Source organism: Rhodofomes roseus, assembly GCF_022264815.1.
Source record: "Rhodofomes roseus strain CIRM-BRFM 1785 chromosome Unknown C8Q71scaffold_9, whole genome shotgun sequence".
NCBI lineage: Eukaryota > Fungi > Basidiomycota > Agaricomycetes > Polyporales > Fomitopsidaceae > Rhodofomes > Rhodofomes roseus.
In genome coordinates, this window is record NW_025952965.1 from 269,833 (window position 1) to 297,823 (window position 27,991).

The following is a 27,991-nucleotide window of genomic DNA, read 5'->3' on the forward strand; positions in this document are numbered from 1 at the left end:
GGAGGGGGGATGTTTGGAATGAAGGGGACGCACCGAACGCGTCCATTTTATATGGATGTGCTCTGAACAGAGCGGAGGAGCAACGGCGCGGGTGACGTCAGTGCGTCACCTACGCGTCACCGCGAGCTTGGAGGGAGGACTTTGCGGCGTCAGACATGGCGACGTGCAGGAGCACGAGGATGTCGTCTGTGGCCGCCGTGTGCAGAGAAGAGCGCACCGTCGTCCGGACGTCGTCGGGAGGCGCGCACGAAAGGGGCAGGCGACCTGCCCCATTGGGCGACGTGGTGACATCAGAGATGGGTTAGGGTTCGAGGGCGCCGCTGCCTCCGTCTGCCCACATCTCTTCTGCGGCCACCATCCACTCTGCGCGCCGTCCCTCACACGCCTCTGCTGCGAACATCCCGTCCGCTGCGGTCGCCGCAGTTACGCCACTCGCATCCAACCTGGTCCTCATTACATACAACTACATCTCCGAGCAACATTCTAGCGTGCACCGCGAAGATACTTACGAAATATTGACTATCATGGCGTTCATGGACCTCCCTGCTGTGCCGCCAGAGCTCAAGGCCACCACACCGTACATCCAGCGAGCCAACGAGCTATTCACAACCGATCCCGTCATGTCCTACTGGTGTAGGTCGCCTCACCATCATGCGGAGACCCGACTTATGCTAGTCACAGGTGCATATTATGCTGCGCAAATCGGCATCACCCTGAGGGCGAAGGCCACAGTGTCGCGAGCCTACCTCATCAATCTCCTCGATGCACTCGAACGTCTGAAGAGCCAGATCGGCGACAACGACGCAGTCCATGATGAATCCGCTGCGAGTGCGTATGTTGAGAACTTTGCGCTGAAGGTGTTTGCGATGGCGGACAATGAGGACAGGCAGGGAGACGCCTCTCGGTACGTCCGCTCGCGTTCCTATCCCACTTCGCTCAATGGTTTCTAAGACATTGTCGTCTTCTGCATGCAATCCCTACACATCATATACGATAGTGGAACGGCTAAGAAGTTCCTCGCTGCTGCCAACTTCCTCGAGATCCTCCGCACGTTCGACAAAGAAAGGCCAGACGCTGCATCACCCGCCCCCGATTCCGCCGAAGAGAAGATCCGCTACGCGAAGTGGAAGGCTGCCGAGATTGCCAAAGCCTTCCGCGAGGGCCGCAAACCCACCCCGGGACCCGCAGGTTCTGAGCCCGAGCCTGCTCCTGCCCCGCCATCACCTCCCGTCGACGCACCTTCCCTCTCACGGACGACACCGCCTCCACCAACTATCACCGACTTGCCTAGTCCTCAGAAAGGCGCCTTCTTTCAACAACCACCACCTCCTGGACACGTCCCTGACGAGCTACTCGCACACACCCTCCCTGGGGCATCCTCCTCCGTGCGAAGCCCCGCCTGGAGCACTGCAGCGACCCCAGGCACACCAGGGCGCCCGCTCGATGCAAAGTCGCGCAATAATCTACAAGCCCGAGTGAGCGGTGAGCTCGAGGGTCAGTCCGATGGCGAGATCACGCCCGTCGACGAGTCGCCGAGCGGGAAAGCAGTGCGGTTCACGCCGTCCGTGACGGGCGGCGTTTCTCCCCCCACCAATCTCACGACTCTACCTCCACCCGCGGATTCAGAGGAAACAGGCCTGCCACCGGGCTTCGTCCCCGAGCAGATCGACCCCGACCCGAGCGCGCCTCCGATGGAGGACCTCCCGCCTGGTTTCGTTCCGAGTGCACCAGCGGACGAGGTCGATGGGCCATCGGCTTCTTATACAGAAGTACCTCCTGGTGCGCCATCAGTGCCACCGCCAATCACGACCTACTCATCCACGCGTCCCCCGCCAGTTCCCCTTTCCCCACACGCGCCCGTCCTACCTTCGGGTCCATCCGTTCCTGCTGCTCCGCCACCAATTTTACCTGTTGCCCCGCCTCTTGCGCCAGTCTTCCCCGTTGCGCCAGTACCCGTTCTGGATACGACGGCGACGGCGGTGCCTGTGGAACTAACTCCAGTGCTCATCGCGCGGGCGCAGAAGCATTGCCGGTTTGCTATGTCCGCATTGGACTATGAAGATGCGGAGCAGGCGAGGAAAGAGCTGAGAGCTGCGCTGAGGCTGTTGGGTGGCTAGATGTCGACATCGGACGGGGGCCGACTCTGAGGGAAGGATTTGGAGCCTGCCGGGTTGAAGTGAAATGTTGTATTCTATGCTGTGCTAACTACGTACATGAGTTCTTTAAATAATTCAGAAAGCATGATAACTGACAACAACATACCATTGGAGCATCTACCTATCGTTCAGTCGAGCAATGCACCTGGGCTTGGTCTTGGCAGACCAGGCGCCCAGATGCCACGCAGATCGATCGTGGTTTGCGTAGATCGGGATCTGGCTGAGTCAGCCCGGCGGTGTTATCGGGCGCCTATCCCCGCTGCTGTACCGACTCGGCTCCAAGGTGCTGTTCCTGTTGCACACGCCTCCACGACTGCATTCACTTAGCCTCCAAACGAGCCTTACTGTTTCCGTGCTGATTTTTCTTAGCTCTTTGCTGGAATCATCTACGCTCCATGCTGCTTTGCTAGTCCTTCGACGTTGGAAGTTGCTTGCTACCGAACCCGGAGACCGTCCAAGTCGGAATGCCTCCAAGACGGTTCTCACTGTCTGTCAATCCGCAGTGGACGCATTATGTCTCCATAGCATCTCTTGGATTGGCTCTATTGCTGGGGCTTGTGCGCTACTTTGTCATCGGTGTGTGCCACTCTGTAAGGAACTGATGGAGGATCTAACGGGTGTATTGGGTGGACAGACCGTGCAGACCCATCGCATTGCGATGCACTCTTGACGGAGGGACAATGGTTGGATGACAAGTTCAAAAACTGGCAGCCAGAAGGTGTGTTCTCTGATGCCTCGATTGGTTGTAATACCGGTTCTGACCAGCTGCCTGCCGCCTGCAGGCTGCATGATGCACACCTATGGCTCCAAAGACATCCCAACATGCATGCGCGACCGGCGAGCTGTCTTCATCGGCGACTCAGTTACTCGACAACTGTTCTTCCAGTTCGCACACACCGTCGACTCCACACTGCCTACCACACCTTCGGATGACGAGCATAAGCACGCGGACTACACCTATACTGCCGCCTCGTCCTCCGTGCACCTCTCCTTCATCTGGGATCCCTACCTCAACTCTTCGCATGCGCAATCCTACATCAACCCCGTCCCCAGCGGACCCAGCATGCCCTCCCTCACGGACGCACCCGACCGGCCCGCGTTACTCGTCCTCGGCTCAGGACTCTGGTACCTCCGCTACGCCGAGTCCGGTGGGCTGCCCGCCTGGGAGGCCAAGATGGAGAGCACACTGAGCGCACTCAATCGCGTGCACGCCCCGCCCGCCGACACGGTCGTCCTCCTGCCCGTGTCCGACGTCGTCTCCACGAAGCTGTCGCGCGAGCGCGCGGAGACGATGCGCGGCGCGGACATCGACGCGATGAACTCGGACCTGCGGCACCGCGTGCACCCGCCGCCGCCCGCGGGCTTCTCGCTCCTGCCTGCGCCACCCGTCCGCCGAGGCGGGTTTGGCGACCCTCCCGTGGCGCTCCCGTTCGTGTTCAATGCGATGCTGGACGCGAGCCAGACGGAGGATGGGCTGCATTTCTCGACCGCGGTGGTGGGCATGCAGGCGCAGGTGCTGCTGAACTTGGCGTGCAATGATGTGATGCCGAAGAAGTTCCCGATGGACAAGACGTGCTGTAGAAGGTACCCTTGGCCGAGTCCGCTGCACTCGTTGGTGCTTGCCGTTGCGGTGCTGTGGGGACCTGCATGCGTGCTGCTCGCTAGAAGAGTTGGTGAGCCGTTTTGTGAAGGTGGAGGCGGTTCATAGCTGACAGACTACAAGCTCCGCGACCTAACGGGGCACCGTTCATCGGGGAACAGGAGATGCCTGCTGTTGTCATGAGCGTGGCTGCCGCGTTGATATACTTGGCTGACCGAACCGGGTTCTGGTTGAAGGAGCAGAAACAGTTCAGCCCATGGGTGTTCTCGTTCCTCTCCCTGCTGAGTCTTGCCTTCGGTCTGTGCACAATGCAGCAAGCTGACAAGGACCTTGGCTTCCTGAACCGCGAGCAGACCGACGAATGGAAAGGCTGGATGCAGAGTGAGTTCTCATATCATGATGGACCTAAAATTGTTGAAAACAATCCCCTTAGTCGCTATCCTCATCTATCATTATACCGGGGCATCGAAGATCTCTGGCATTTACAACGTCATTCGCGTCTTGGTCGCCTCTTACCTCTTCATGACCGGATACGGTCATACGACCTTCTACATCAAGAAAGCCGATTTCGGATTCTTGCGAATCGCTCAGGTCATGATCCGACTGAACCTTCTTACCCTCCTTCTTGCATACACCATGAACACTGACTACCTCTCCTACTACTTCGCACCCCTCGTCTCCTGGTGGTTCCTCATCATCTATGGCACGATGTTCGCTGGCTCGCAATACAACGACCGCACTGCCTTCGTCCTGGTCAAGATCTTGCTCTCAATGGGGTTCTTCACCTGGTTCATGTCCGAGCAGTGGATCCTCGAGACCATTTTCGACTTCCTCTCTCGCGTATGTGGGATCCACTGGTCCGCGCGCGAGTGGGCCTTCCGCGTGAACCTCGACATGTGGATCGTCTACTTCGGCATGCTCGCCTCGCTCGCGGTCATCAAGATCCGCGAGCACCGGCTGACCGACCACCCGCAGTGGCCGCTCGCCGTCAAGGGCGCCATCGGTCTCTCAGGCGTTGTCCTCCTGTGGTTCTTCGCGTTCGAGCTGTACCAGCCAGACAAGTTCGCGTACAACTCGTGGCACCCCTACATCTCGTTCCTCCCTGTCGGGGCGTTCATCGTGCTTCGGAATGCGAACGTGATTCTGCGGTCGGCATCGTCAAGAGCGTTTGCGTTCATCGGAACGTGCTCGCTGGAGACGTTCATCATCCAGTACCACCTTTGGCTTGCGGGAGATACCAAGGGCGTCCTGCTCGTCATCCCCGGCACGCGTTGGCGACCAGTCAATCTCATCCTCACGACGATCGTCTTCATATACGTCTCCCATCGCGTCGCACAGGCCACAGGCGAGATTACGAACTGGGTGTGCGGTTCAGCGAAACCTCAGGCACTCCCGACGGTAGCGGACAACAGTGCTATGTCTGGCCGGCGCAGTCACCTTCCAACGCCGGCGAGCGGGGGCGAGACGATCTTCCTCGTGCAGCAAAACGCAGAAGCTTTGAAGGACGAGGAGACGCCAGGCGCAGACACGCCTTCGCGCCCACAACGACGGTGGGTCGACCGGCTCGCGGAGAGCACGTCGCCATCCACCCCGTCAGCTCCTGGCTTCAGGGTGTGGTATGGGGAGACGGAGTGGAAGCCAGGCGTGAAGACGAAGCTGGGCATTGCAGCAGTCGTGCTGTGGTTGCTGAACGTAATGTGGCCATACCCATGATGCTCGGAAACTGTCCATCGACACGATTGCATTCTGCTAGATACACGATATTGTACAGTAATTTTGATACATGACCCTAATTATCTGCTCGTTCCGGTCAAAGACTGCATCACCAATTGGGTAGGCTAAAGGCAAAATGTCAGTCAGTCGTGTGCGCAACACACAACAGAAGCGAAAATCATCTGGTTGAAGACATATTTGCAGGTCATCAAGTGAACACCAGCATAGTGCGATGTTCTCAGATAGAACGCAGCAATAGTATAATCATATCGGGCGTGGGGAATCAACACTGACCATGCAACCTGACGAAACAAGAGTTAGCTCAATGATCAAGCATTATGGAGACAACAAAGACGTCAGAATTAGCATGGTATGTTCGTCATTACCCCTCCTTTAGAGGGGATCAGGACTTGACTCTATAACTATTCATCACTCGGACTTGACGTGGAAGGATGCTCACCAAAAGTGTTCTTGAACGCGTCTGCGGTACGAGATCTGACGATCTGAATCACACACCATTCGGACAATTCTAGTGAAAACAGATGTCAGTATAGAGCACAACAATACGCGTCCATGAAGGCTCGGAAATTTGGGTATATGATGTACGTTCATCAGCCCGAGTACGGGCTTCGAAGTAGCGATTCATTTGTTCTCGTCACCGCTGGACGCGGTCACACAACAATATGCTCACCTATCAGCGAGCTATATACATTCTTGGATCAGTCTGTTGACCAGAGAACACCAAATATGAAAGCAGTGTAGGGAATGAGAGTGGGAGGAGGAGGACACGAAGACACAGGAACGGCGCGCTGAAAAAGCCTCTGGACGACTCGATCACGTGCCATCATTAGGGCAGGCGGAGTTTGGCCGTGATGGCGCTGCCTTTCTTGGGCGCGAACTTGCTGCATCGTCCCCTTCAGCTCTCTCATTCGAGCGGTGGCGACTCCGCCTGCACTTCCCGACCGCAATCATGGCCAACGTAGTTACCCATCCGCACCTTCAGGTCGACTTCCCCCGCCCCGTGAACCCCTCGCACGCCCCTCTGGGATTCGGCTTCGGGCTCTCCACCACACCTTCTATGGCAGGCTGGGCGGCCACGCCATCCCATGCGCCGTCATCCCCATGGCATCTCGCCACCAGTGCACAATCCGCTGCGCCCCGCCCCCAGAAGAGACGACACGAACCCGATGAAGAGAGCGAGAATAGGCATTCGAGGGATGATGAAATGGACAGAAGCCCCACCCCAGAGCGCCCCAAACGAGCCGTACCGAAACGTGCACGCACCACGCCCGCAGTCTCGACTGCCAAAGATGAGAAGGGCGGCAAGGCGAACAGGTCATCGGCGAATGACGAGAACGACGTGGATGTGGGAGTGTTGCTAGGTACGTTCGGCCCAACTCGTTTCAGGTGCAGTACTCACGGAAGGTTCCATAGCGAGCCTCCCTCCCCAGTCTCTGCTCCCACTGCTCACATCGTTGCTGGCTGCTCAGCCATCGCTCAAACTCACGGTTCTCTCGCTCATTCCAAGGCCTACGCTTGATACCGCCACCCAAGCCCTTGACCACGCGGCAAACAAGCTGCGAGACGCGTACCCCTACTCGAACACGCCTTTCTCGCAGCCTGGGCCTTCATCATTTGGCTTAGGGTCAGGAGGCTTTGGTAACAATCGCTCGAACGCACAATCCGCCACAGGTTTCGGCTTCGGTCGCCCCTCATCAACATCTGGCTTCGTAGCATCCGGCCAATCAGGCGGCATGCGAGATGAATATATCCTGTCTCGTCTCCGCCCACACATCAATGACTTTGTGGCTGCATGCCAATCATACCTCCCTTATTTCTCCTACGTAACTGCACCCGCCGCGATGACCTCGACCGCATCCGCCTCGCCGAAGACGAACATGCAGTCGCATGCTGCCGCTTTGCAGTCCCAGCACAAGGACCGCTCGCATCCCACAGAAACCTTCCTACTCCTCTCGTCGCTTACGGCACACGTTCTCAATCAGCCGGCGCTCACGCAGTCGGCACTGGTGCCCATGATCCTCCCCCGTCTCGTCGAGGAGTGGAAAGCCTGGCTTGATCGTGTCGACCAGGTTGTCAATCGTGAAAGTGGGATGTTTGGCTCAGAGACTGTACGGACGTGGGAGAGGTGCTTGGACGAGTTCGCGCAGGCGCAAGGAAACGGTCTGGAGATCCTGCAGCAGCTACGCGACCACTGGGTGATGCGAGTCGGATGGTTAGTGGGGAGGCAGCCGATGCAGGAGCTGTAGTTGTTGCTAGAGCCATTGTGGCCTCCCGTGTCTCTGGTATGACTTCTATTGCTTATGCGTAGGTATTGCTTCTGTCCACTCTCATTCACCACATTCATGCTGTCTGCAATCCCCGTACGCTCATTTGACGATCTCTCATGACCGATAATCATTGATTCCCTTGCTTATCCGCACGTGTACTCTCGCCGTTGCATCCTCGTCTGGAATTGTTGCTATGTTAGTTGGGCTCTTATTGCGCCGTCTCGAATACATGCCTTTGGAACATGCTGCTCGCCAGCCGCTTCGGGCTTCGGAGCCGGTAGACACTGACAGACGCCGGGAGGGCGCGCGAAGGGCACGTGGCAAATTTTCCGCCACCGTGCCGTGCTCGCTTGAGGAATCCGTCCAGTGCCAGGTCAATCGCACTGGCCCACTGGGTTCGCCATAGTGTGTCTACGTATCTGCCTTCCGCGCTGGGCTCCCCGTGCATGATTCATGCCGCGTCTTTCGTGCCCAACCTCCCGGCCAGCTTCCCGTCGATTCTCCTCGCAGCAGCTAGTCGAGCGTGGACCAGGACGAAGCCAGGACGCGTACCGCTTGGTGGGTCTGTTCGGGGATACGCTACCGCGTCAGAAGCACAGCGGAAGGGCGGTCGTCGGTTCCAGAAAACCAGCGGAGCACTTGTGGAGGACGTGGAAGAAGCTGGACCGTCGTACGTACCCGTCTCTCTGATGTGTCTACGATGCTAAGCAATACTCGTAAATTCCAGCACGTCGCTCTTCACCGGAGTTAAGGGCGATGCCTCCAGAAATATTGTGACACGCGGCCGGTCTGTCTCTCACTTGTCTGCGAAGCGTGCAGAGTCGGAAGTCCTCTCGCGTAAGGACGCTAGGACCAATTTCCAAGGGTCGGGAGGCTTGTCCACTCACGTCGCAGAGAGTGCGGCACGAATGGCGACGTTTCGCGCGTTTCGCGCAGGCCGACCGCTACGGCCGCTTGTATGGCATAACCCATGGAGGACGCCTGTCATCGAGTTCCATGTCGACTCTGTTCCAATGCGGGAGCTGTTGGCCAAGGATCGAGGGCGGGCCTACCATTCGTACAAGACCGACCCTCCATGGCCCGAGATCGCCGAGGCCTTGTCCGCCTCCGGATCGCGCCCGTGCGTGGTGCATTACGGCCCCTTTGAATATTCTGGCACCTCGTCCGTGCCGCTGCCCACCTCGTCCGAGGATCTCTGCGACAAGCTCGTCTTCTTCCAGACACTCCGCCCACCGGCGTCATTAGAATGGCTCATACGATACCATGCCAACTTTCGCGAACACCATTCAACGGCGACGTTCAACTTCCTGCTCGCCCTCGCTATTCGTATGGCGCGTCGGGGAACAGCAGCCTCGCTCTTCATCCAGATGGAGAAGGAGGCTATTCGCCCGAATTCACATACTCGTCAACTTCGGGTGCGCTTCTTGATTAGGCTTGAAGAAGGAGGCTGGCAGCGAGCGTGGACGGAGCAAATGGAGCTGTCACGCGAGGAAAACAAACCCTTACCGTTCATGGTCTGGCTAGAATTCCTTGGCACCGAGAAGGAAGGCGCGACTCGGAAAATGCAGCGCAACGATGCCACTGGCGAATATGCGCTCGAGCCGGTGAAGCCCGCCGACCCTGAAACGCTGCAAAGCCGGTTCCGAATCCTCATGCAGAATATGCCTGCCCTTAGGGCCCAGAAACTAGCAAGGACACCGATCGCGGTGGTCTATCGTGTCGTACGGCACTTGATCCGTGCAGACCAACCCCAGCTTGCCTTTGATGTCACGAAGGCATCCTTCATCGATCTACCGGGCCGCCTGGACGAGAATACGCGTGAACGGTGTCTCGCTGTCATTCACCTGCACCTGTTACCGCTTCGTCGGCGTGGACAGAGGGGGCATTTCATGCTACGGAAACTCATGTACCGATTTCTGGCCATGCACAGTGACTTACGACCGAATGCAACCACGCTTCGCCTGCTCATGCGGCCATTGCGGCCGTTGCGGCCGTTCCTGCGAGCGCAAGGTGGTTCCACTGCAACACACCTGGTGAAGACTTTCGTTCGTCGATGGGGCCCGAGTGTCGTGGACGACCAGGTTCGGCGACGTCTTGCGACGCTCCTCTTGACGCAAGGCCGGTTATCCGCCTGTGCCGCTATAGTGCACGCCCAGAACAACGTGGAGTTATGGCGCAAGGCTGCAGCCACGGAGGAGGAGGTGACATTTCGCGATTCCCGCCCTGCACGTGTTCGCCGCGCTCCTGCCCCTGCCCATGCCCGGTATGTTTTCCAGCGCAGGAGCGCAGAACTCTGGAGGTGGCGATTGCTACGGCGGCGCCTACGACGAAAGATCCTACAGCAGCAGGCGCGGCGGGCTTCTCGGGGCCCATAGGCCTAGCCTGTCGGTGTACTCCAACGACCTGTACGTGCGAGGCTCCACCAACGCCCTGCAAATCAAGGCCAACAGCGAGGGTGGCCCCGACGCGCGGTGCCCCGATCACACCCCATATCTGTCTACCGCCTTCGGACGTGTTAATGCTCTCCCGGCGACTAGACAGGACCCCTGCGCGAGTTGCCCGTCGGGCGAGGACCCTCGCTGCCGGCTACCAAGGGGGATCATTAAATTCTGGTCCGCCGGCAGGAGCAGGCACTTTGGCAGGGAACACTACACTTACGATGGGATCCTCCGAAGACGGGTACGGACCCTATACTGGGGCATGCGGATGCAATATGTTGCGAAGGCTCGGGCGGGTGGAGAGTTGTGTCCGTCGGTTCCGTTTGCTTGATCTGCGCGACGGTCAATGTATATGTGTTGCAGTACGCAGGAAGCCATATAAATGCGAGCGTTGACTCTGATTCAATTATCGGCCTCCGCGGACATGGCTGCGAGGCATTCGCACTGTTCTCGCTATGTTCTCGGTACCTATAGTGCGCTGTAGCGCTGTTGCATGACGCTGTGTGTCTAGACCTTGACCAAGACGAGCGAAGACTGGAGTCAATCGGAGGTGTGTCATGAATAATTCTAGTGGAAAAGTGGGCTGCGCAGTGGCCACTGACGGCACGGAAGACGACGGGAATGGGTGATGCCCAACGTAAGGCCTAGAGGCGAGGTACCCGTCCTAGGCGCTTAGTATATATCCAACTTCCAAGGCCCCGGTGGCCAAAGAACTTAGGTACGTTCGCCTCCGGTCTGCCGAAGCTTCGCTGCGGCGCTGCCGATCTTGAATCTGTTCCCCGCAGCGCCACTAGTGAATGGCGTGAAGTAGCCATAATTCTTGCATTGGTTGATCGAACGTGACAGACGGCACTACTTCTGCTAGCTGTGAGCCACCTGTGCGCCCCCCTTCTAGCTGAACTGCTCAAGAACCTAGTAGCTCATCGACATATAGGTCGTTGCTAGTCGCATGCCTTTCTGGTCCACCAACAGGGAAGCGGGCAAGCGGCTCAGTTCGGGAAGTTCGCAAGGTAAATTATGTATTGCAGCACGCGGTCGCTGGCTCTAGCAGGCGGGCGCGATACATTGCTCAAGACGATCACTTTGCGGCAGTGGATCTGGCATACCTGTCAACATTGACCCCGAGGTGACCGACTACATTCTTCCTGAGTTCAAGATCTTTGTCGGCTCATCTCAGTCCAGATGGCACTCGCTGACTGGATCTTCTAACTTAGATTCAGGGTGTTAACGATCTCATCAACAGGACCCACTATGCCAGCGTACCTCTCTAGCATGGTAGCCGGTATGACTACGTCTCCATTGCCTCGGGACACCATACGATGACTTGCGGCCAAGTCCACGAATGTTCCATCTCTGCCTCCAAAGCCCGCCCCGGTCGGGCCCTTGCCACATGTGTGGTTTTTGGTGCATCTTCCTCGCCGTAAACGCAGAAAAAGAAGATATTCCACGTTTCGGTGCTCGCCCAAGAGAGTATCCTCGCTGGACGCCATCGTTCCTAGTAAATTATCTGTCAGTGTGCCACAATACGTACGTGCAATGACCTTCACCCCATCTTCGTCTTCTTGCTCGTCTTGCTTGACATTTTTAGGGAGTCTTGCCCGCCCCCCGCCGGGTCCTTGAATGCATCAATGCCCTAGAATGCGTCCTCATAAACCGGTGGGGGCAGCGATCAGATGAACTGCATATCCCAGAGTCTCTGCGTACAGCTGAATGTCGGCCAAGTTCCCAATGCCTACAACAGAACAAATAATCGGCATCTCGTGCACTTGTGTTGGGTGCGGTCCCGGCGGCGGCACCTCCATGGTAGCGTGCGGACTCCGTCGTATAGTCTAAGCATTGCCCGAACCCTAACACACATTTTAGCCGAGTCGCAATCGTCAATTACCAGGGCCAGGCGGTGTATGACACTTACGTGCAGCCGACCACCCAGGTCTCTGACTATCGCACAGGCACTACGGGCATAGAGCCGGGGCACCTAGATCCGGGTATGTAGAGCAACATTGGAAGCTGGAGACTTGCCTGCCGTCCAATGACCCATCGCTAATTTCGTGGTGTGCAGCCAATGGGGCTAAGGCCTTCCTTGAGGTGCAGAAGCAAGCCGCCCACTTCATTAAAGGCAAAGTCGTCGTCGGCCACTCCCTTTGGCTGGATCTCTCCGGTACGCGCGTCATTGCAGTGCCCCCCGCACCATTCCGGGGCTTGCCAGCGCGGAGATGAGTCTCTGACCTGTGTCTTGACTTGGACAGTACTCGGGATACCGCATCCCGCGGTTAATACACGCGATGTGGCGCTCTACCAACCGTTCAAAAACGCGCTTCGCGGGTCGGCCAACCAGGTGATTGGTCTGCAAACCCTCATGTGGCATCTCATGCGCCGCCGCGTCCAGGACGGAAAAATCGATGCAGTGAGTGCCCCTTCGCGCCCCCTCGCCTGTTGGATTATCGAGTAGCGCTTATACCGCACGCTGACGTCGGCGCGATCTTCAGCTCGAGAACGCACGCGCGGTGGTCGACTTGTACCGCTCGCATGGCACTGAGTGGGAGGGTGCTGTGTCGAAAGGGCAGTGGCCTTGCTCCTTGCCGCCGTCCCAGTTCTCTCGATGCTTTACGTGAAGATGTGCATGCTAATCTGCCCGGGCCGACGCGATATGGTTCTGTCCAAGCCTATATTAGATGAAAGGGACCGAGGAGACATCTGAACCGCTGATAGACCGATGTGTATATACTTGCTATTCTTCACATAGTCTCCGCTGACTCACCTACGAGTCATTGGCACTCCTTGATGTTGACCGCAGTGCTGCTGCGGCTTGGTAGAGTAGTCACTCACCCTAATCGTACAGATACTTTTCTTGGATCTTGAAATGTATCATCGCAACGCAAATGCTCCTACCCATATTGCCTGCCAGCAAAAATGTGTCAACGAACCGTACTGGATTTCAAAGGGGTCAATTACCGCATGGTCCTGCTTCATTCTGCGTCGATTGGCCTGGCTTGCCACGCTGTCTAATAACACCGAGAACACGGTAGCTGCCAGCTGCTCAACGCTGCCACATCCCTATCAGCGCCGATTCATGGTCCGAGGATATCAACCTGGACTGCCAACAGGTGAGCTTCGATGCCGGGTCGCTAGTCACTACGCTATATGCTTACCCATCCCGTGACTTGCTACCAGTTGCTAATATCGCGGGCTGACTGTGCTTCGGATGGACCATATATCGCATCAAGCTGGGCTGCTTATCGTGCGCGGCTGTGAGTTACGTGAGGTCTGTCATAGTACCTGCTCACCGCAGGCACTCGTCGACAGCGCATATAGTGATGCACGGTCTGCATTGCTTTTGAACCGCCCACCGCCCAGCCTGAAAGTCGAGGCATTTCAGCTGTTTCCAAAACGATGGTACCCTGTATCTGGAACCGCGCAGAGGTGGAGTCAGTATGCCCATCAAGGTTGTCCTGCAAAAGGCAGAGCGGCCAGACTCAGCCAGACCTTGGCGAGTGGGTGAGGACAAACGGCAGAGGCTACGGATTACCAGAAGTCAATGCGCGGTGACCTTCCCTGTTCACCGATTGTGCGTTTCGTCGAGGAGGCTGTCATGTTAAACGCTGTTCTGCGGGTTACTGAACTAGCGACGTCAAAATGTCTTGTCATAAAAATCAGTTGGCAGACTTGCCGATGAAACCGTGCTTGAGGACGCTAGGCGTACTGTTATTCAGTAAGTGTGGGAACACCGGGAAGGTCACGGTCTATGTACTCAGGCTGTCAGTCACAGATTTAACACGCCTGCTGTCAGCGACTGACGGTAATTCGTGGCTCTGCTAGTGAATGTTTGGCATGTATGTGATCTAAATATGCATTGAACTTCGCCAGCAGATGCTTGAGTAGTACCATGTATACAGCTTGGGAACTGGTGTGAGGAGGGGGACATGCCCATATTGAGCACGCGTGTGGCGTCTGTAGTGGGGATTCTAACCGAGTTCGCTTCTAAAGCCTCCGCGCCACCGCTGCAACTGGGATCACTATCCATATTTGGCAGTTGTCCTCGAACGACCATGCTCCCATCCTGGCGGGCCACCCGCAAGCCCTCTCCCCCCGACCTCCAACATCCCCCCGACGCTCGACCACGTTCCCCACAACGGGGCGACGCCGACGAGACTCTCAACGCTAGGCCGTCGTTAGAGCGCACAGTCACAGCCCCGCTCTCGACGCCCCACGACGCTGTCCTGTCTGAGCTGCTGGGTCAGCGGGAGAGCGCAAGCCAGGAAAGCGCAGCCCCTGTAGACGGTCCCGATTCTAGGCAAGCACTTCCGAAGATTAGCATAGATGGAACCACGAGCTCGTTCTATCGCTCCGAGCGGACAGCAACCCCATCTCAGGGTGCAGGCCTGCGCTCGACGTCCGCTAGCCCAAACTCTGCCCACGAACCCATATACGACCCCTTCACCGGTGCCCTCGCTGGCTTCATGACGCCGCCCGCGCAAGACCACGAGGGCAGTCAAGCGATGTCCGGCGCTGACTTCGACCACACACGCGACGAGCTCTGGGTTCACCTCTCACGGATACGCGAGCTACAGAGTGAGATCGCAGGGATGCACCTACAAATGGAAGGCATAGGCTCTAGCGACGCTCGGAGCGCGAGGCGTGCTGCGGGGGCGACAAGGCGCGCGACAGAGGAGTGGGACGATCCGGGCGAGGCGGAGGAGCAGCGCAAGGCCGCGCGCGATGCAGAGTTTGCAACCCTTGCCGAGACGTTCAAGGGACGGCGTGCGGCGATAGATGGTATCATGAACAAGGTCAGCATTCCGTTCCTCCCGATCGGCGTCCCAGCTTGACTCAGGAACATCACTCGTCGTCATAGCTCGACGACTTATCCCAGGCCTTGACCACCTTCCACGCACTGCCTACGCCTGTCATGGAGTTTGCCAATAGTCGGGGCAACACCAAGGACTCTGGGGCGAGACCGCGACAGCGAAATACGTCAATATCTGGGCAAGCGGCCGTGCTTCAGGACGAGTCTGAGCGCGAGCCTGTGTTCCCTGACAGCCCTGCCTCCGATGCGCCCTCGCACGTTGCGAACCCTTAACGCATTTTCTACACGTTTATCACTATTGTACTCAGGGTTGTCATGTTCTAGCACCGGACATTGCGTCGTTTCCGTCATAGCTTGTTCGGCTTGGGGCGACAAGAAGAACATCGGGATGAACTGCCCCGTACGGAGTGTCCGAACAACGGACTATTAGTACAGTTCTCACCGGGTGCGAGTTGGCCCATGAACTCGCTCGTGAACTCAAACCGTGTATGTTCCGTCACGCGAGTCCTTGGCGGTTTGAAATTGAGCTGATACAGTACCGCGTTGTCGCCGACGTTCAGCTTACAGGGGAGCCTCATGCACGGTTTGTGCGAGCCCATGGCAGTCTCTCCATTGAATATTGAAGTCTCCAGCTCGAGCGACTTCGCGTACACTGCTTCGCAGCCGGTAGCCACACTTGCCCGAAGTACGTGTCGCCGTCAGATTCGCAGTGGATCCTGTCATGTGCAGATCAAAGAGTAACGTTCTAGCTTTCTCATTTCGTAATGCGAGTGGTCCGCGGACGGTCGCCCGACTTGCGTCAATATAAGGTTTGCGTCGTTACCGTGTATCGACTAGCCCTTGTGCCGGTGCCTCGGATTTGGTGCGTATCAACGTTAGCCGTTGCGCTGGAATCGCAGTGTTCTGGTTTCACAGTATTTCAGTTACACATTGCAAAACACGCGTTTTTTTGGATTACAGGGAGCCTATATGCTCCCCAATATCCATCTGGGCACAGTTTTTCCTGACAAAGGCAGCACAGAAGCATGCTGCGGATTCCCGGAGAAGGGCATGGTGGCGGACCAGCACCATTACTTCGCCACGCACCATCAAGGGGAATGCCAATCGACCCCACCGCCATTGCGATAAACCAAGTACGGAAGGAAGCGTCCAAGCGCTGATAGCATTGAGTCAGGAAAAGGAGTGCGAGCATAGGTACACAAAACGGAGGATAATATATAAAGTCCTTGTGTTCCGTCCGATTGTAGTCCGATCAGTGACGTTGGTATCATGTAAAGACAATGTGGCGGCCAGCTCCGAGAGGTAAATGTAATAGATCGGCAAACGTAAAACATCTGCACGCGGCACTCATATTAGAAGGCTGACGAAGTGGACAGCCCGGTCCTGTGAATGGTGCAATGAATCGGTGTGTCAGTGAGGCACGACGGTCTAGAACGTACCCTTTGCAATAATTGTTCGAGGAAGTCGGGATGCAAGACAGATATCGACACCATGAGCAAGCTAGGAAATCATCAGTCCGTGTCCCGATGATCCGGAGATAATACAGACCTGCGTATGGATTTGAGGTGTAGAAATTGTGGATGAGCACGATGTAGAGGACAAGGCCCAGAGCCACCGCACCCAGGCGGAGACCGAGGACGATTGATCGATGCCTGAGCGACGGGCTGATAATGGGGTAGAAGGCCATTCCCACAAGCAAACCCATGAGCAATCCTCCAAGATGCGCTGTGGAGACAGTTAGTCCCTGTGAGTTGTTAGACAGGAAATACAATGTACCAAAATTATCGACGACTGACGCGCCAAGTTAGCGAAGAACATCGCGGAGGAGTATTGTCACGTACATGGGATGAAACCAAGAGCAATACCGATAATTAACTCCGCGATCATCCACGCGAGCTACGTAACGTCAGCGAATCTAGGACACTGTATGTATGATTGTGAACAGCCGCACCTTTTTCCCCGGCTGGTATTGGTACCGCCAGTGCGCGAACAGATCTATCCATGCAACCTGGGTCTGAGGTTAACACATCGTCCTAAGATCGCCTCATGATCAACTTACAGCAGTCGTGCCGAAGATGGCACCACTGGCACCAACGGACGGAACGCCAACGAGAGCGAAGTTCCCTCCGAGAACATTACTGCACAGCTGTGTTAGTTCCGGATGCCAGATAAGGTCACGAGTGTACTGACCCAAAGATTCCTGCAGCCATGTATAGAACGAGGAAGAAGGGAGACCCCATCTCTCGCTCAACCTGCCGAAGGCCCGATCAGTTTGGAGGTCAGAATCTGCCGTGGTGGAGACGCACTTGGGCAGAAACAGTCAGCTGCGCCAACATATTCAATAGGAAGTGAACGATCCCGGCGTGCAGGAACACGGGCGTGATGAAGCTGTCCCATACTCCTGATGAGCATTGAGCACGACGCTTTGAGCGGGACCGCTTACCGGAACCATTGATTAGGTGTTTCGTCGTGGAAGCCGCCGAAGCCACAGATGTTCTCCAGTGGGCACGCCTCAGTAACCGGGTTCGCCGTGTCATTCAAACCTGTGGCGGTGTCAGCAGTGGCCGCAATTTGCGTTCGTGTCCTACGCACATGCAAACTCAGTGGTCAATGGTATCGATGAGACATTCTTCATACAGGCAGGAAAACGTGCGCCGACGTTGATCAGTGCGCTTTCCGAAGGCCCCAACATTGGGTTGACCGTTGGCTATGTCAAGTGAGCCGAATAACCTCGGGAAGACAAACGCAACACGTACGTGGAACGACACCGGTGTGCCTTGGGCCTTCTGATTCACCACAAGCTCATATATCAGCACGGCGAGCATTATCAGCGTAAGGAGCCAGACTGTAACTCGTTATCCAACGTGGCCGAACGAGTTGAACACTGAAGACATACCGATGTATGGTCGCCTCTGAACACCTCGGCCGGCCTTCTTGTCAGCGATCCTGTCTTCAAGAGGGTACAGTCCGAAGATCCGCTTGAAAGTATTCGGTCGCTCTCGGGGAGGTTTGGGGAGGGGTTCATCGTAGCCTATGTGTCCACAGAGCGCTCACTGGTTTATTGGCTGCGTAACGCGATAACAGGACACGCAACTCACCCATATTCTGGTAGTTGCGCATGCCGTACTGTTCAGGTGTCTTCGCGTATGGAATCTCCTGCTTGTCGTCAATGGCGTCCGTCGCGTACGCGCCCGGATTATACGAGTAATCCGCCTCGGCCTCCGGAAAGGCGGGTCTGTATGATGGGTTGTACGCTGCTTCGTTGTACGGTTCCCTGTACGACGCGTCGTAGGCCGCATCAGATGGTCCTGCAGCTTTGTGGCCCGCTTCTTCGTCTGGTAGTAGTTTGGCGGTGGACATGCTGTAGCTGTGGCCGTGTCGCAAGGATCCGGACTTGGCATCGCCTGGGTACTCTGGTGGGTCGTGGAGGGTCGTCTGAGAGGACGCCATGTCTTCGATAATCATGACCGTTCGTAGAATTGGGGCAATAATGGGAGAAAGTAAAACAGCTGAGTAGGATAGAGGACAGAAGGCAGTACGATGGCGTTTGTGCGCAGCGACTCTGCGCTGGGCAAGCCTCAAGTCTAAGACGCGGAAACGCGGGCGACTGGCTGCAACGACCTGTGCAGTGCCGCTGAGTTCCAATTGTCCATGATCCAGATCTGTTTCGATTGTGATATCCTTCCGTCACCGTTATAGTTTAGCTACACTTTGGCCAGTGCGCCTCGGCGGGCTCAACTCTGCTATTCAAGCACACGCAGCGGCCACGAGGAGGAATGGGATATATACTCTTAGACTAGCGACGATAGGTACTGCTATGGGTGGCCATTAAATATACAACTTGCATGAGATGACGAGCACACTACAGATAGAATCCAAAGCAATGCAGAGTACAGACGATGAGCAGAAAGCAGAGTCCATTATACAGGTTTTGGCTGGTCTGAATCCTCTTCGGCGGCGGGCGTCAGCACCTCTTCTACCGCACTGCTTCCTCGCCCCCTGCTGCGTGCGGATGGCTTTCTTGTTAGCGGAGTGAAGTGAGTTTCCACCCGCAACGCGTCCGGAGACTGTGCGTCCGCGGTAGGGTAAGGCGGCAGCTCTTCCCATTCCTCCTCTTCCTCGATCTCGGCCGGTCTTGTCCACCGCCGGGCAGCTCTGGACCCATCCACGAATTGGAGGGTGATCGCACTGACGTCGCGCAGCTTCTTGGTCTTTAGCCGCCAGGTCATCGCACCGCGAGTCCCGAAGCTGGCTCGACTTGCAGACGAGTCTTGACTCAGGCGGCTGCTGCTACGCTTGTCCTCTTCCGGCGTCGTGCGGTTGGCAGGAAGAGCACCGAGCATCTTCGGGTCCGACGGGAAGAGCAACGGCAACATGTGCCTGGAGTCGAGGAGTTCGCCCAGGGGTTCCGGAGCTCTGGCAGGCTCCCAGGACGACTTCTCCCAGGCCCGATCGAAAAGCGCGTCTATGTTGCGCTGAGCGGCTGAGGTTTCTTGAGATGGGACTGGAGATTGCCTGCCATCACCAATTGGCACGTCGTGGAGCGACGGAGAGACGCTGAGACCCTCTTCGCGATCTCGCTCGCGCTCGCCAATCTGTTGGGTCCCAGTCAGTTTGCGATACCCCTGGTCTGTGACAGCGCACCTCTTTCCGCAGAGCCTCGACACCCAGTTTGATCCGATGTCTCTCCCAGTCCTTCTGCAGTTGTGCGAGGTACTGGTTGCACTCGTCTGTCATCCTGGCCTCGTTAACCTCATACCGATAGTCGCGGACAGCACGGCGCATCTGGGAACAACGATGAGCACTCGTGCAGCGATCTTGGTCGCAAGTGACCGTACCTGAAGTGGATTAAGATTCCGCAACGTCTGTATAGTTGCGATCAGGTTGGGGAACTCCGTGATTGACGACAAACTCTGCAATGATATCAGAACCAGTCCAACTGTTGACCTACAGACGTTCTCACCTGCAACCACGTCAAGAGGTCCTTCACAGGGGCAAAGTGCGAACCAATGCCACGAGGAAGTTGCATCTCGCCGATCCACTCTTCCAGAACACTGAGGTTCATGCTGATCTGGACAGCTCGCGATCTGCACTCCCGGAATCAGATAGCCTCCCAAAATAACAGTGCATCGTGACGACGTACCGGCAAATGTACTTTTTCCGTGTCAAAACCCTATTGAACGTTTCACCTAACACGATGTCAGTCCAACGGAACATGAGCACGAACGGATTGCGTCCTACATGCCGTCCAATACATCACTTGCGACCATAGCTGGATGATGATAGCAGGATTGATCCCAGATAGCGTGAGAAGGGTATGTAGGGCTGTGATGAAGGACGTGATGTCTTTCGGTGAGGGTGGTGGAGGGGTCGCAGCCGGGTCTGCAAACATTGACTGCAGAGGTGTGTTGGACGGAGTCCGCGTGCGGGAGAAGGTCTGCCGCAAAGACGCGAAGCTCCGCTGGTTCGTGGGCGACGTGGACGCGGGAGGGTTCGGCGAGGGCGGCCTGCTTCCGAGCTTCGGAGTGCTCGGAGTGCCATTCTTCTGTGCGTTCCCGTTCGGGGCGGGAGACTTCTTCTTTCCGCCGCCGAATGTGCGGAGGAAAGACCACTCTGATTCAAATTCTACGGATTCGAACTCCTTAGAGAGCGGCGTGTAGTCTAGTAACGCAGCGTCTAGAAGCTGGTCGATCCTTCTCTCAGCGAGACGGATGATGAAGACTACACTGTTCGTCAAGATACTAAGTAGACCGTGATACCGAGGGAAGACACACCAAAATCAGAGTTCAGTATCTCTTCAATGAGCGCAAAGGAACCGAGCATTTCTAGTGTCTCGTTGATGGCATTGTCGCAGCGCATCAGGTGAAGCCACACAGTGGTGTTATAGAGCCAGAAGATCAACGTGGTAGCATCGTCCGCGCGGTTCTACCATGCCGTGAGTAAGCTGTATCTGACAGCGACGAGCATGCTTACAAAGAATGTCTCTTCGATGGCATCGCACGCTCCCAGAATGAGATCCTCGAGCCAATTGTGATCGCAATTAATGCAGGCGAAGCGCGCGAGCATGTACAGAGCGTTGGCTGGTTCTGCATTCCGTAGTGACGGTTCGAAATCAGTGATGAGCGATTGGAAAATGTCTGGCAGCGACATAGGAGAGAAGACAAGCATCGAGTTGTAGTCAGGCGGTGGTGTCTGTTAATCAATTGAGGCGGCTGTAAGAACAGCATACGAGGTAAACTCACATAAATGGTTTCATCCGGTACTTCGTCCTCGTCCTCCTCTTCGGGGTCGAAATTTGGGTCCGACAGTTCGTCACCCCACCATCGTGCGCTTATACCAAGCACCTTCTCGATGTCGAGTTGGACGTTTCTCCGCCTGCCCATGCGACGAGCGCGTCTTCCTATGAGCCGCCGTTGCTCCTCCATTCTTCCCCCCTTCCATCCCTCACCACGCATTGCCTCTTGGAGGATCAATGCTACATCTTCTCGGCCAGGGACGATGGTATGCGCAGTGACGATGTCTAGAGCCGTGAGCCGTCGACGCGTCAAGGCGAAAGCGGATGCGCCGTGAGTCAAGAGGAAGGATACAAGAGTCGCGGGAGCTAGCAGAGAGGCATAGTGCAGGGGTGTCCAGCCATCTGATGTGGGCATGAACATGCAGTCCAGGGCGCGTTCAAGGGTAGTTACGTACCATGATCTGCACTGTTCACATCACAACCCTCCGAGACGAGCAGCCGGACACATTCCTCCCTCTCGATCTCTCTCTCGGACTCCGCGACAAAGCTAAGGATAGTCGTGCTGATCAGGCCCAGGCCGTCCTCCTCCTTCTTTGCTAGGTCTACGAATGGATGTGCGTTCGGGTCGGTGAGCAGGTGAGACATTATCAGCATGTCTCCGAATTGACAGGCGCGCATCAAGCAGTGAGAGACGAGCTCTGCCTTCTGTTGCGGTGCGAGGCCGACATATGGCGACAGGAGGTGAGCGATCTGGGCCGGCGTTGGATAGAGAGGTTGTAGGTCGGGTTCCACCGCCAGATCGACTGGCGAGACTGAAGACGAAGCCATGGAGTCGCCCTGACCGCGTCGCTGTTTGCTGGGATCGATGATGTCCGGTCGTGTGTCTTGCGAAGGAGATTGGCAGGGCCGTCGCGTGCCCACTCGTCACCGCACACCTGCAGGAACGCGCGGACGGCCGGGCAACAGCGTGCACTGCAGATCGGATACGTCGATTGGCGTGGCTCGCGACAGAGGGGAGACAGCGGAGCCCTTGACGGTGGGACTGCGGTCGCCGCAGCAGGTGAAGCGAGTGTTGCCGAGGCTTGAGGACGGCGGAGGGCAGTCTGGAGTTGCAGCGCGTCGGAGGAAGTGGGTGTCAGCCCCGCGCACGCTCGCCATATGGGCGCCTGTAGCGTACCAGTCGATCACTTGCCGCTTTCGGCAGTCTGTAGTCTTCGTACTTGCCCTCCATCTTCTTTTCACCACCGCCAGCCTGCCCCCTCGCTGCACGCCGGACGAAAATAGCATGGGCAAGAAACCCGCCACCGCTGCCGCGGCGCCTCCCACAAAACGCAGAAAGCTGACGCCCCGCCCGGAGGAAGAGTTCTCAGACGCGGAAGAGAGTCAGCACTCGGGCGATGCTAACGACACCTTGCACGAGGCAGACTCTGAAGATGAAGGGTCTGGAAGCGACGCTGGATCGTCCCCTGATACAGAGGACGAGATCGCAGGCGCGAAGAGGACGAAGTCGAAGAAGACCTTGAAGCGCAAACGCCGAGCTACGGACGCCACCCGCTTCGGTGCTACCCTGCAAACACTACTGAGCACCGATGCACCGTCTGCCCTACCGTTGTCTCTCAAGCCGTCCGTCGCAAGGAAGCGGAAGGATGAGAAGCTAGAGACGAAGGGAAAGAAGGTACTGGAGGTAGAAAGAAAGGAAAAGGAGGAAAAGGGACACATCAGGGACGTCATTGGAGGATGGGGAGGCGAAGGCGAGCGAGCACTGCGGAAGGTCGCTCAGAGAGGAGGTGCGTCTGTCCGTCTTATCTACCTAGCAGATTCTGACCATCCGGACGTCGTGCAGTCGTGAAGCTATTCAACGCCATACAGCAGTCACAGGCGGCGAGCTCTGTTGCTGCTGAAGAGGTGAAGGCGCACAGAGGGTCAGGAAAGCCCACATTGCCTGCACCTGTACTCGATGTACTCGATAAAAAGAAAACGCCGAAGAAGGGCAAACAGAAGGACAATGTCATCGGAAGAGCAAAAGAATGTACGTGCAATCTTCGGGTGCTGAAACGCAGAATGGCTCAGCTGACGAACTCTGTTAGCAACTCTGGGTCAAGACGATTTTCTGGATATCATCCGTTCCGGCGGCATCGTCTCGAAGGCTTAAATATTACATGTGCCTCACGTACGATATAGTATGTAGAGTCGTAGACCTCTGTGACTACGCGCGCAACGAGGGAACGACTGCACGGAGGTTTGACCCTGCACCAGAGATGTTGTCTGACAGCCGCCGCTCTAGATCGCGCCGTTCGCTGATGCTGTGTAGTCATTTCTGTTGTTGAGCGGTAACAGTTCGTAGGACCAAACCTCAAAAGTCTGGTCCTACGAAATGGTACCACTCAAAAGAAATGACTCGGAATCTGACCTCTTGATGATGTATCATGGAGTTCTGAGTTCTCAGTGTATCCTCATCCTCATTGAGAGAGGTGTTCGTTTCATGGGTCAAGGTGATGAAACGCACGACTTCGCGATGGAGGTCGGTCCAGTCGGACGGACGTTCGGGACGTCATTGGTCCATCGCAGGCGCCAGAACGTGCTTGCTCATGAGCCTGCCCTAAACGCGCTTTTCCCGCATAAATCTCTGCTACCTTTGCTCGCCGTTCTCCCTATGGTCAGTATACCCGCCCCTGCTCGTCAGGACCTACTCATGTTAATCTCCTGTCCAGCCTTCGCAGACTATCTTCCAAGAAGAATGGGAGCGGCGTCTGCACGACGTGAAGGTATCGAAACGGTGAGTATCCGTCTGTTCCATCTGTGCCGGTGAAGGGCTATGGGATGAACAACTCATTGGGAATCTCTCTGAACATATGAGATGAGAAAAATTGATATTGCATGTATTATCTGATGCCTTTACCGTGCCCGTCTTCTTTGAAGGAGACCATCTGCTGACGCTTTGCTTTCGGTAGTGACTTGAACCGCCTCGTCATGGATTACCTCGTCATCGAGGGTTACAAGACAGCCGCGGAGCAGTTCTCTCGCGAGGCTGGATTGGACTCGCCGGTGGACTTTGAGAGCATCGAGAGCAGGACGAACATCCGTGAGGCGTTGCAGCGAGGAGACGTGAGCGATGCGATCACTCGTGTGAATGATCTCAACCCAGAGGTGAGCGTCTGCGTCTTGCTCCGCCATTCATCCCCTTCTGTGGGTACGAAGGATTAAAAATTTCATGCACCACGCATAGACCCATGGGGTCTGTGATGATACTCTTTACACCAAACTTCAGTCTTCAATATGATCTGCCTATTTCGCACACTCTATCTCGACGAATATCCGCTGATAGACTTTGCTTCGCAGCTTCTAGACACGAATCCGGCACTCTACTTCCGCCTACAGCAACAGAAGCTCATCGAGTACATTAAGCAAGGTCACACAGCAGAGGCGCTCCGATTCGCTCAGGAGGAACTGGCTCCGAGGGGCGAAGAGAGCCCAGAGTTCCTGTCTGAACTCGAGCGGACCATGGCGCTTCTGGCGTTCGAGTCGTCCCCGTCGGCTCCTCCAGCGATCAGCGAGCTTCTATCACCCGCGCAGAGAATGAAAACTGCCAGTGAGGTGAACTCCGCGATTCTCGAGAGCCTAAGCCAGGGCAAGGAGGCGAAACTGGTAGGCCTCCTTCGACTTCTGTGCTGGGGGGAGAACATGCTCGGCGAGCACGCGGAATTTCCCAAGGTGCGGCGTGTTCGTGTTTTCTCCACGCTCTCGTTAATGATGCGCCACCATTAGCTGGACCTCGGCGAGGGTACATTCCAGTACGGTGGCAAGTGATTTTGTATACGTTAATGTTAGTTATGTTCGCGGACTCTGTATTGCTCGTTCTGTGGAATGTATGTACTTTAACTGATGTACGCCTGATTGTGGGCGGACGCGGTGCTTGGTGCCCGCAAGCGCTGAGTCGGTTCGCATCGAAATGTGTGTCCTTGATCCGGTGGGAGTGTGACTAGAGTGCGACCTTCCATTATGGACCGTCCTTCCGGCGTTCGGTGTATTCATCTCCAGAAGGCACGCTCCGTGTTGGGATCGCGTGCCAGCGCGGGAAACAGACGCTCGGCGGTCGCGCAGGCCGCGGATGCGTGCGGATTGATGCAAGGGCTGTCCGACGTCGATGGTCGTTGAAACAGCCTCTGTCGCGACAATCATATCGCGGATGCAACGCAGACGTGTGCGCGCTCGGGTGGATGTGTTACAAAAGGTGTCGCTCCGGAGATGGGGTCGGCTGGCCAGACCGCGGCGGAATGAATGGCGGCGGGCCTTGGCCGGCCTTGAGGCTCCGATTAGAAGATATGAAGGGGTGTGGCGAGCAGGTGTTTTCGAGATAGAAGGGCGATGAATGGGGCGCAGCACGCAGCCTGCGAGGAGGCGGAAGAGAGGTTCAGAAGGCCTGCGCAGGAGACGCACCGCGAAAGCGTCCGGCGCGAGAGGCAGAAGACGGGCGACCTGCCTCTTTGGGCATCCGTCGACCGAGGCGAGACGCTCCCTCGGTTAAGGCGCTTAGTCAGCGCTCCTCCAGCAAAGGTGCCTGGCACTCGGCGCAACGCGCTTTCTCGGTCGCCTTCGCCGTCCCGCTCGACGACGCTCTCTTCCGCTCGTCTGCCTCCACCGCGCCCATCAGGATCCCTCGCACACTCCCCTGGCTGCCTGTGCTTGTCCCGGGCTGGTCTCTGTCGACGCCCCTTCCTTTCTTTCCCTATCGTCAACAGGTCTGCAGCCCGTCCCGACCTCTGCATTCACGTCTCAACATTCGTTTGCTCCCATGTCGGACGACACAAGATCGAGCACAAACGTGAGCAGCAAGAGCCGCAAGCCCCCGCGTCCGCGCATCCTGGTCGTCAACAATCCAGGCCCGGATTCCAGCAGCGACTCAGAGGAGATGAAACAGACTTCCAACTCGCACAAACCTGACTACAGTCGCCGACCTCTCCCGAGTCCTGGGCGCAGTGCAGCGGTGGAGAGACCGCAGCCGTCTACGAGCCGTGTCCCTCTCCCTCCTCCGCTCACTACGGACATTCAATTTCCAGACCAGAAGGGTTATCATTCGAATCCATCGAATCCAGCCCTGTCGTCTCCTTCAAGCACCAGCTCGCCTGCCGTCGAGTCGACGCCACCCCCCAGCACACCTGGGCAAAGTGCACCGTCTGTGGACTTGTCGGGCGAGGGCACCCTCCGGCCGGAGATGGTTGCGCTTGCCTCTCCAGATCGCAACGACGCGTTCTGCCAGCGCTCGGCGGCACGGATAGTTGATACCCTCAAGTCTCCATTTTCGCGTCGCCCTCATGTCCGGAGATCTTCGCAGAATAGCAGGCCGTCAAGCGTGCGTACGCCAATTCTACCCATTGTTTCGCTGACTGAGCTCTCCGCTAGTCGCCGACAAGCTCGACACCCGACGCTTACACGCCCCACTCTCAAGTCCAGCCCACCAGTAGTGCATCTGACTCTTACTCTGCGGCGTATGCCTCATTCCAGCCGGGCACGTCTGCGCCCAGTTTCTACCTGCCCCACCACTTTCCAAAGGTCGCGGCGAAGCCTATTGAGAAGGTGGCCTTGCTGGTCACTACGAATGCCGACAACTTTACCCTTGTCGATGCCAGCGGTGCGATGACTGGCGCTTTCATTCGGGAACGAATATTCTCCAAGGTATGCGCTCCAAAGTTGTTGGTCTTCAGATTCGTTGATCATCTATTTCCGTAGTTGCTGGTGTCAGATGAAGCACAGTCGAGTTATTCCATTTATCGCACGGAGGTGGCAAAGTTTGCCATCGGCGATGCCCTCACGGACGAAGAGCTATTTAGCTTGTGTCGCCAGCAGGGCGACGAGACGGGGACTCTGAAGCTGCTGGTTTCTCATTCTTCCGCCTTCGTGCACGAACCTCCACACGACCAAGATCCTGGAACATTAATGGAGCATACGATACCTCCTCCAACATTGCCCCAGTACGGCTTGAACCCGAAGCCACGACGTTCAAGGTCGAGGTCCAGGCACGGCAGCCAGTCATCTGCGAGCGAGCGCGTGCCCGTCGAAGATCCCGGTTATGAACCGTCGGTGTCTGACGATCTCAACAACGGCGATCGAGATGTTCAGATGCGCAGACCGCCCGTGCCCCTTGTCCATTCTGCGGTGCAAAAGGCTTCACAGCGAGCTCGTTCTCCAGCACCTCTTCGCCCGAGGTCGCCGAACCGGATTCTTTCGCCTGAGATCCCGGTGGCCGCGAAAGGCCCCGAGTCGCCTACCATCCGAGGCGATATCCCGCGCAGCGACTACATGTCACCTGCATCTGTCCCCTCGTACTCACACGCAAGATACGACAGTTCCTCACGCTGGTCGCCGTCTGTGACACACGATCATGACGACACCGTCGTCCGGCCTAGGCTGCCTGCCTCGGACGTCAATGACTCTGTCGAGTCGCCAGTGCTGCGGAACGACGCTCGGCGGGACCGTCCTCGAGAAGAGCGGTTACGACACAAGGACCAATCTTCTCAGAATCAGAAGAAAGGCCGTCCGCGCACACCTCAAGACGGCCTATCTCCTCCACATTATGGCACCGGTATACAGTCCTACTTCTCCCGTAACCACGTACCAGGCGATCCTAAGAGCAAGAAGAAGAACAAGCAGATGGTCCCGAAGAGCTATCTCGTCAGCGGGACCTACGATACTCCGAAAACGTCCCCGGGGCCACCTCATCCACGCCTATTGGGCATGAAGAGCAACCCCAACTTGAGAG

The 27,991-nt window shown here is 56.7% G+C and overlaps 10 protein-coding genes across 10 annotated transcripts; 8 read left to right on the forward strand and 2 right to left on the reverse strand.

The window, feature by feature from the left end:
- Window positions 1-344: 344 nt before the first annotated feature.
- Window positions 345-2,270, forward strand: C8Q71DRAFT_756511 (Vta1 like-domain-containing protein). The gene is made up of 4 exons (XM_047923601.1): window positions 345-633; window positions 682-904; window positions 998-1,779; window positions 1,837-2,270. Exons 1-4 carry the CDS (start codon window positions 525-527, stop codon window positions 2,115-2,117), a joined length of 1,395 nt encoding a protein of 464 aa, XP_047779185.1. The 5' UTR covers window positions 345-524; the 3' UTR covers window positions 2,118-2,270.
- A 157-nt stretch (window positions 2,271-2,427) lies between these two features.
- On the forward strand, window positions 2,428-5,469 carry C8Q71DRAFT_834162 (O-acetyltransferase; the record flags this gene model as incomplete). The annotated part of the gene is made up of 5 exons (XM_047926408.1): window positions 2,428-2,732; window positions 2,791-2,874; window positions 2,939-3,829; window positions 3,880-4,137; window positions 4,190-5,469. The coding sequence occupies exons 1-5, from the start codon at window positions 2,621-2,623 to the stop codon at window positions 5,467-5,469; spliced, it is 2,625 nt and encodes an 874-aa protein (XP_047779186.1). The 5' UTR covers window positions 2,428-2,620.
- An 845-nt stretch (window positions 5,470-6,314) lies between these two features.
- Window positions 6,315-8,003, forward strand: C8Q71DRAFT_756519 (uncharacterized protein). Its single transcript, XM_047923602.1, has 2 exons — window positions 6,315-6,851; window positions 6,904-8,003. The coding sequence occupies exons 1-2, from the start codon at window positions 6,440-6,442 to the stop codon at window positions 7,734-7,736; spliced, it is 1,245 nt and encodes a 414-aa protein (XP_047779187.1). The 5' UTR covers window positions 6,315-6,439; the 3' UTR covers window positions 7,737-8,003.
- Window positions 8,004-8,094: 91 nt separating this feature from the next.
- Window positions 8,095-10,246, forward strand: C8Q71DRAFT_581943 (uncharacterized protein). Its single transcript, XM_047919502.1, has 2 exons — window positions 8,095-8,427; window positions 8,485-10,246. The coding sequence occupies exons 1-2, from the start codon at window positions 8,204-8,206 to the stop codon at window positions 10,130-10,132; spliced, it is 1,872 nt and encodes a 623-aa protein (XP_047779188.1). The 5' UTR covers window positions 8,095-8,203; the 3' UTR covers window positions 10,133-10,246.
- A 1,540-nt stretch (window positions 10,247-11,786) lies between these two features.
- On the forward strand, window positions 11,787-13,094 carry C8Q71DRAFT_581951 (ribonuclease H-like domain-containing protein). The gene is made up of 5 exons (XM_047919503.1): window positions 11,787-12,003; window positions 12,059-12,180; window positions 12,255-12,353; window positions 12,442-12,599; window positions 12,682-13,094. The coding sequence occupies exons 1-5, from the start codon at window positions 11,906-11,908 to the stop codon at window positions 12,805-12,807; spliced, it is 603 nt and encodes a 200-aa protein (XP_047779189.1). The 5' UTR covers window positions 11,787-11,905; the 3' UTR covers window positions 12,808-13,094.
- Window positions 13,095-14,232: 1,138 nt separating this feature from the next.
- C8Q71DRAFT_907077 (uncharacterized protein) lies at window positions 14,233-15,553 on the forward strand. Its single transcript, XM_047928942.1, has 2 exons — window positions 14,233-14,982; window positions 15,048-15,553. The coding sequence occupies exons 1-2, from the start codon at window positions 14,242-14,244 to the stop codon at window positions 15,270-15,272; spliced, it is 966 nt and encodes a 321-aa protein (XP_047779190.1). The 5' UTR covers window positions 14,233-14,241; the 3' UTR covers window positions 15,273-15,553.
- A 579-nt stretch (window positions 15,554-16,132) lies between these two features.
- Window positions 16,133-18,580, reverse strand: C8Q71DRAFT_756534 (uncharacterized protein). Its single transcript, XM_047923603.1, has 14 exons — window positions 18,098-18,580; window positions 17,896-18,030; window positions 17,756-17,844; window positions 17,592-17,706; window positions 17,443-17,542; window positions 17,306-17,387; window positions 17,190-17,251; window positions 17,059-17,137; window positions 16,951-17,007; window positions 16,841-16,895; window positions 16,776-16,790; window positions 16,548-16,724; window positions 16,439-16,499; window positions 16,133-16,382 (listed from the first exon to the last, which is right to left on the reverse strand). Exons 1-14 carry the CDS (start codon window positions 18,462-18,464, stop codon window positions 16,352-16,354), a joined length of 1,425 nt encoding a protein of 474 aa, XP_047779191.1. The 5' UTR covers window positions 18,465-18,580; the 3' UTR covers window positions 16,133-16,351.
- Window positions 18,581-18,763: 183 nt separating this feature from the next.
- Window positions 18,764-22,373, reverse strand: C8Q71DRAFT_756535 (DIL domain-containing protein). Its single transcript, XM_047923604.1, has 10 exons — window positions 21,690-22,373; window positions 21,242-21,636; window positions 20,973-21,191; window positions 20,774-20,924; window positions 20,241-20,720; window positions 20,143-20,188; window positions 19,963-20,086; window positions 19,838-19,912; window positions 19,644-19,784; window positions 18,764-19,594 (listed from the first exon to the last, which is right to left on the reverse strand). Exons 1-10 carry the CDS (start codon window positions 22,060-22,062, stop codon window positions 18,920-18,922), a joined length of 2,679 nt encoding a protein of 892 aa, XP_047779192.1. The 5' UTR covers window positions 22,063-22,373; the 3' UTR covers window positions 18,764-18,919.
- Window positions 22,374-22,519: 146 nt separating this feature from the next.
- C8Q71DRAFT_723384 (CTLH/CRA C-terminal to lish motif domain-containing protein) lies at window positions 22,520-25,041 on the forward strand (the record flags this gene model as incomplete). Its single annotated transcript, XM_047921582.1, has 8 exons — window positions 22,520-23,021; window positions 23,078-23,263; window positions 23,416-23,473; window positions 23,803-23,890; window positions 23,946-24,010; window positions 24,186-24,381; window positions 24,574-24,945; window positions 25,000-25,041. The coding sequence occupies 8 exons, from the start codon at window positions 22,520-22,522 to the stop codon at window positions 25,039-25,041; spliced, it is 1,509 nt and encodes a 502-aa protein (XP_047779193.1).
- Window positions 25,042-25,801: 760 nt separating this feature from the next.
- On the forward strand, window positions 25,802-27,065 carry C8Q71DRAFT_582278 (uncharacterized protein). Its single transcript, XM_047919505.1, has 2 exons — window positions 25,802-26,584; window positions 26,635-27,065. The coding sequence occupies exons 1-2, from the start codon at window positions 26,027-26,029 to the stop codon at window positions 26,959-26,961; spliced, it is 885 nt and encodes a 294-aa protein (XP_047779194.1). The 5' UTR covers window positions 25,802-26,026; the 3' UTR covers window positions 26,962-27,065.
- The last annotated feature ends 926 nt before the right edge of the window (window positions 27,066-27,991 follow it).

What these genes read in the sequence shown, in the direction of transcription:
- C8Q71DRAFT_756519 (XM_047923602.1), top strand. Translation starts at nt 6,440, where the DNA reads ATGGCCAACGTAGTTACCCATCCGCACCTTCAGGTCGACTTCCCCCGC. An exon ending in GGATGTGGGAGTGTTGCTAG is followed by an intron (nt 6,852 to 6,903) that starts GTACGTTCGGCC and finishes AAGGTTCCATAG; the next exon opens with CGAGCCTCCCTCCCCAGTCT.
- C8Q71DRAFT_907077 (XM_047928942.1), top strand. Translation starts at nt 14,242, where the DNA reads ATGCTCCCATCCTGGCGGGCCACCCGCAAGCCCTCTCCCCCCGACCTC. An exon ending in TAGATGGTATCATGAACAAG is followed by an intron (nt 14,983 to 15,047) that starts GTCAGCATTCCG and finishes TCGTCGTCATAG; the next exon opens with CTCGACGACTTATCCCAGGC.
- C8Q71DRAFT_756511 (XM_047923601.1), top strand. Translation starts at nt 525, where the DNA reads ATGGCGTTCATGGACCTCCCTGCTGTGCCGCCAGAGCTCAAGGCCACC. An exon ending in TCCCGTCATGTCCTACTGGT is followed by an intron (nt 634 to 681) that starts GTAGGTCGCCTC and finishes TGCTAGTCACAG; the next exon opens with GTGCATATTATGCTGCGCAA. An exon ending in TTATACAGAAGTACCTCCTG is followed by an intron (nt 1,780 to 1,836) that starts GTGCGCCATCAG and finishes GTCCCCCGCCAG; the next exon opens with TTCCCCTTTCCCCACACGCG.
- C8Q71DRAFT_756534 (XM_047923603.1), bottom strand. Translation starts at nt 18,464, where the DNA reads ATGATTATCGAAGACATGGCGTCCTCTCAGACGACCCTCCACGACCCA. An exon ending in ATTGACCACTGAGTTTGCAT is followed by an intron (nt 17,543 to 17,591) that starts GTGCGTAGGACA and finishes ACACCGCCACAG; the next exon opens with GTTTGAATGACACGGCGAAC. An exon ending in AGCTGACTGTTTCTGCCCAA is followed by an intron (nt 17,252 to 17,305) that starts GTGCGTCTCCAC and finishes GGCCTTCGGCAG; the next exon opens with GTTGAGCGAGAGATGGGGTC.
- C8Q71DRAFT_581943 (XM_047919502.1), top strand. Translation starts at nt 8,204, where the DNA reads ATGATTCATGCCGCGTCTTTCGTGCCCAACCTCCCGGCCAGCTTCCCG. An exon ending in GTGGAAGAAGCTGGACCGTC is followed by an intron (nt 8,428 to 8,484) that starts GTACGTACCCGT and finishes CGTAAATTCCAG; the next exon opens with CACGTCGCTCTTCACCGGAG.
- C8Q71DRAFT_756535 (XM_047923604.1), bottom strand. Translation starts at nt 22,062, where the DNA reads ATGGCTTCGTCTTCAGTCTCGCCAGTCGATCTGGCGGTGGAACCCGAC. An exon ending in TGTGAACAGTGCAGATCATG is followed by an intron (nt 21,637 to 21,689) that starts GTACGTAACTAC and finishes TGCCCACATCAG; the next exon opens with ATGGCTGGACACCCCTGCAC. An exon ending in CCATCGAAGAGACATTCTTT is followed by an intron (nt 20,925 to 20,972) that starts GTAAGCATGCTC and finishes ACGGCATGGTAG; the next exon opens with AACCGCGCGGACGATGCTAC.
- C8Q71DRAFT_582278 (XM_047919505.1), top strand. Translation starts at nt 26,027, where the DNA reads ATGTCGGACGACACAAGATCGAGCACAAACGTGAGCAGCAAGAGCCGC. An exon ending in AGAATAGCAGGCCGTCAAGC is followed by an intron (nt 26,585 to 26,634) that starts GTGCGTACGCCA and finishes GCTCTCCGCTAG; the next exon opens with TCGCCGACAAGCTCGACACC.
- C8Q71DRAFT_581951 (XM_047919503.1), top strand. Translation starts at nt 11,906, where the DNA reads ATGTCGGCCAAGTTCCCAATGCCTACAACAGAACAAATAATCGGCATC. An exon ending in GCCGGGGCACCTAGATCCGG is followed by an intron (nt 12,181 to 12,254) that starts GTATGTAGAGCA and finishes CGTGGTGTGCAG; the next exon opens with CCAATGGGGCTAAGGCCTTC. An exon ending in CCTTTGGCTGGATCTCTCCG is followed by an intron (nt 12,354 to 12,441) that starts GTACGCGCGTCA and finishes TGACTTGGACAG; the next exon opens with TACTCGGGATACCGCATCCC.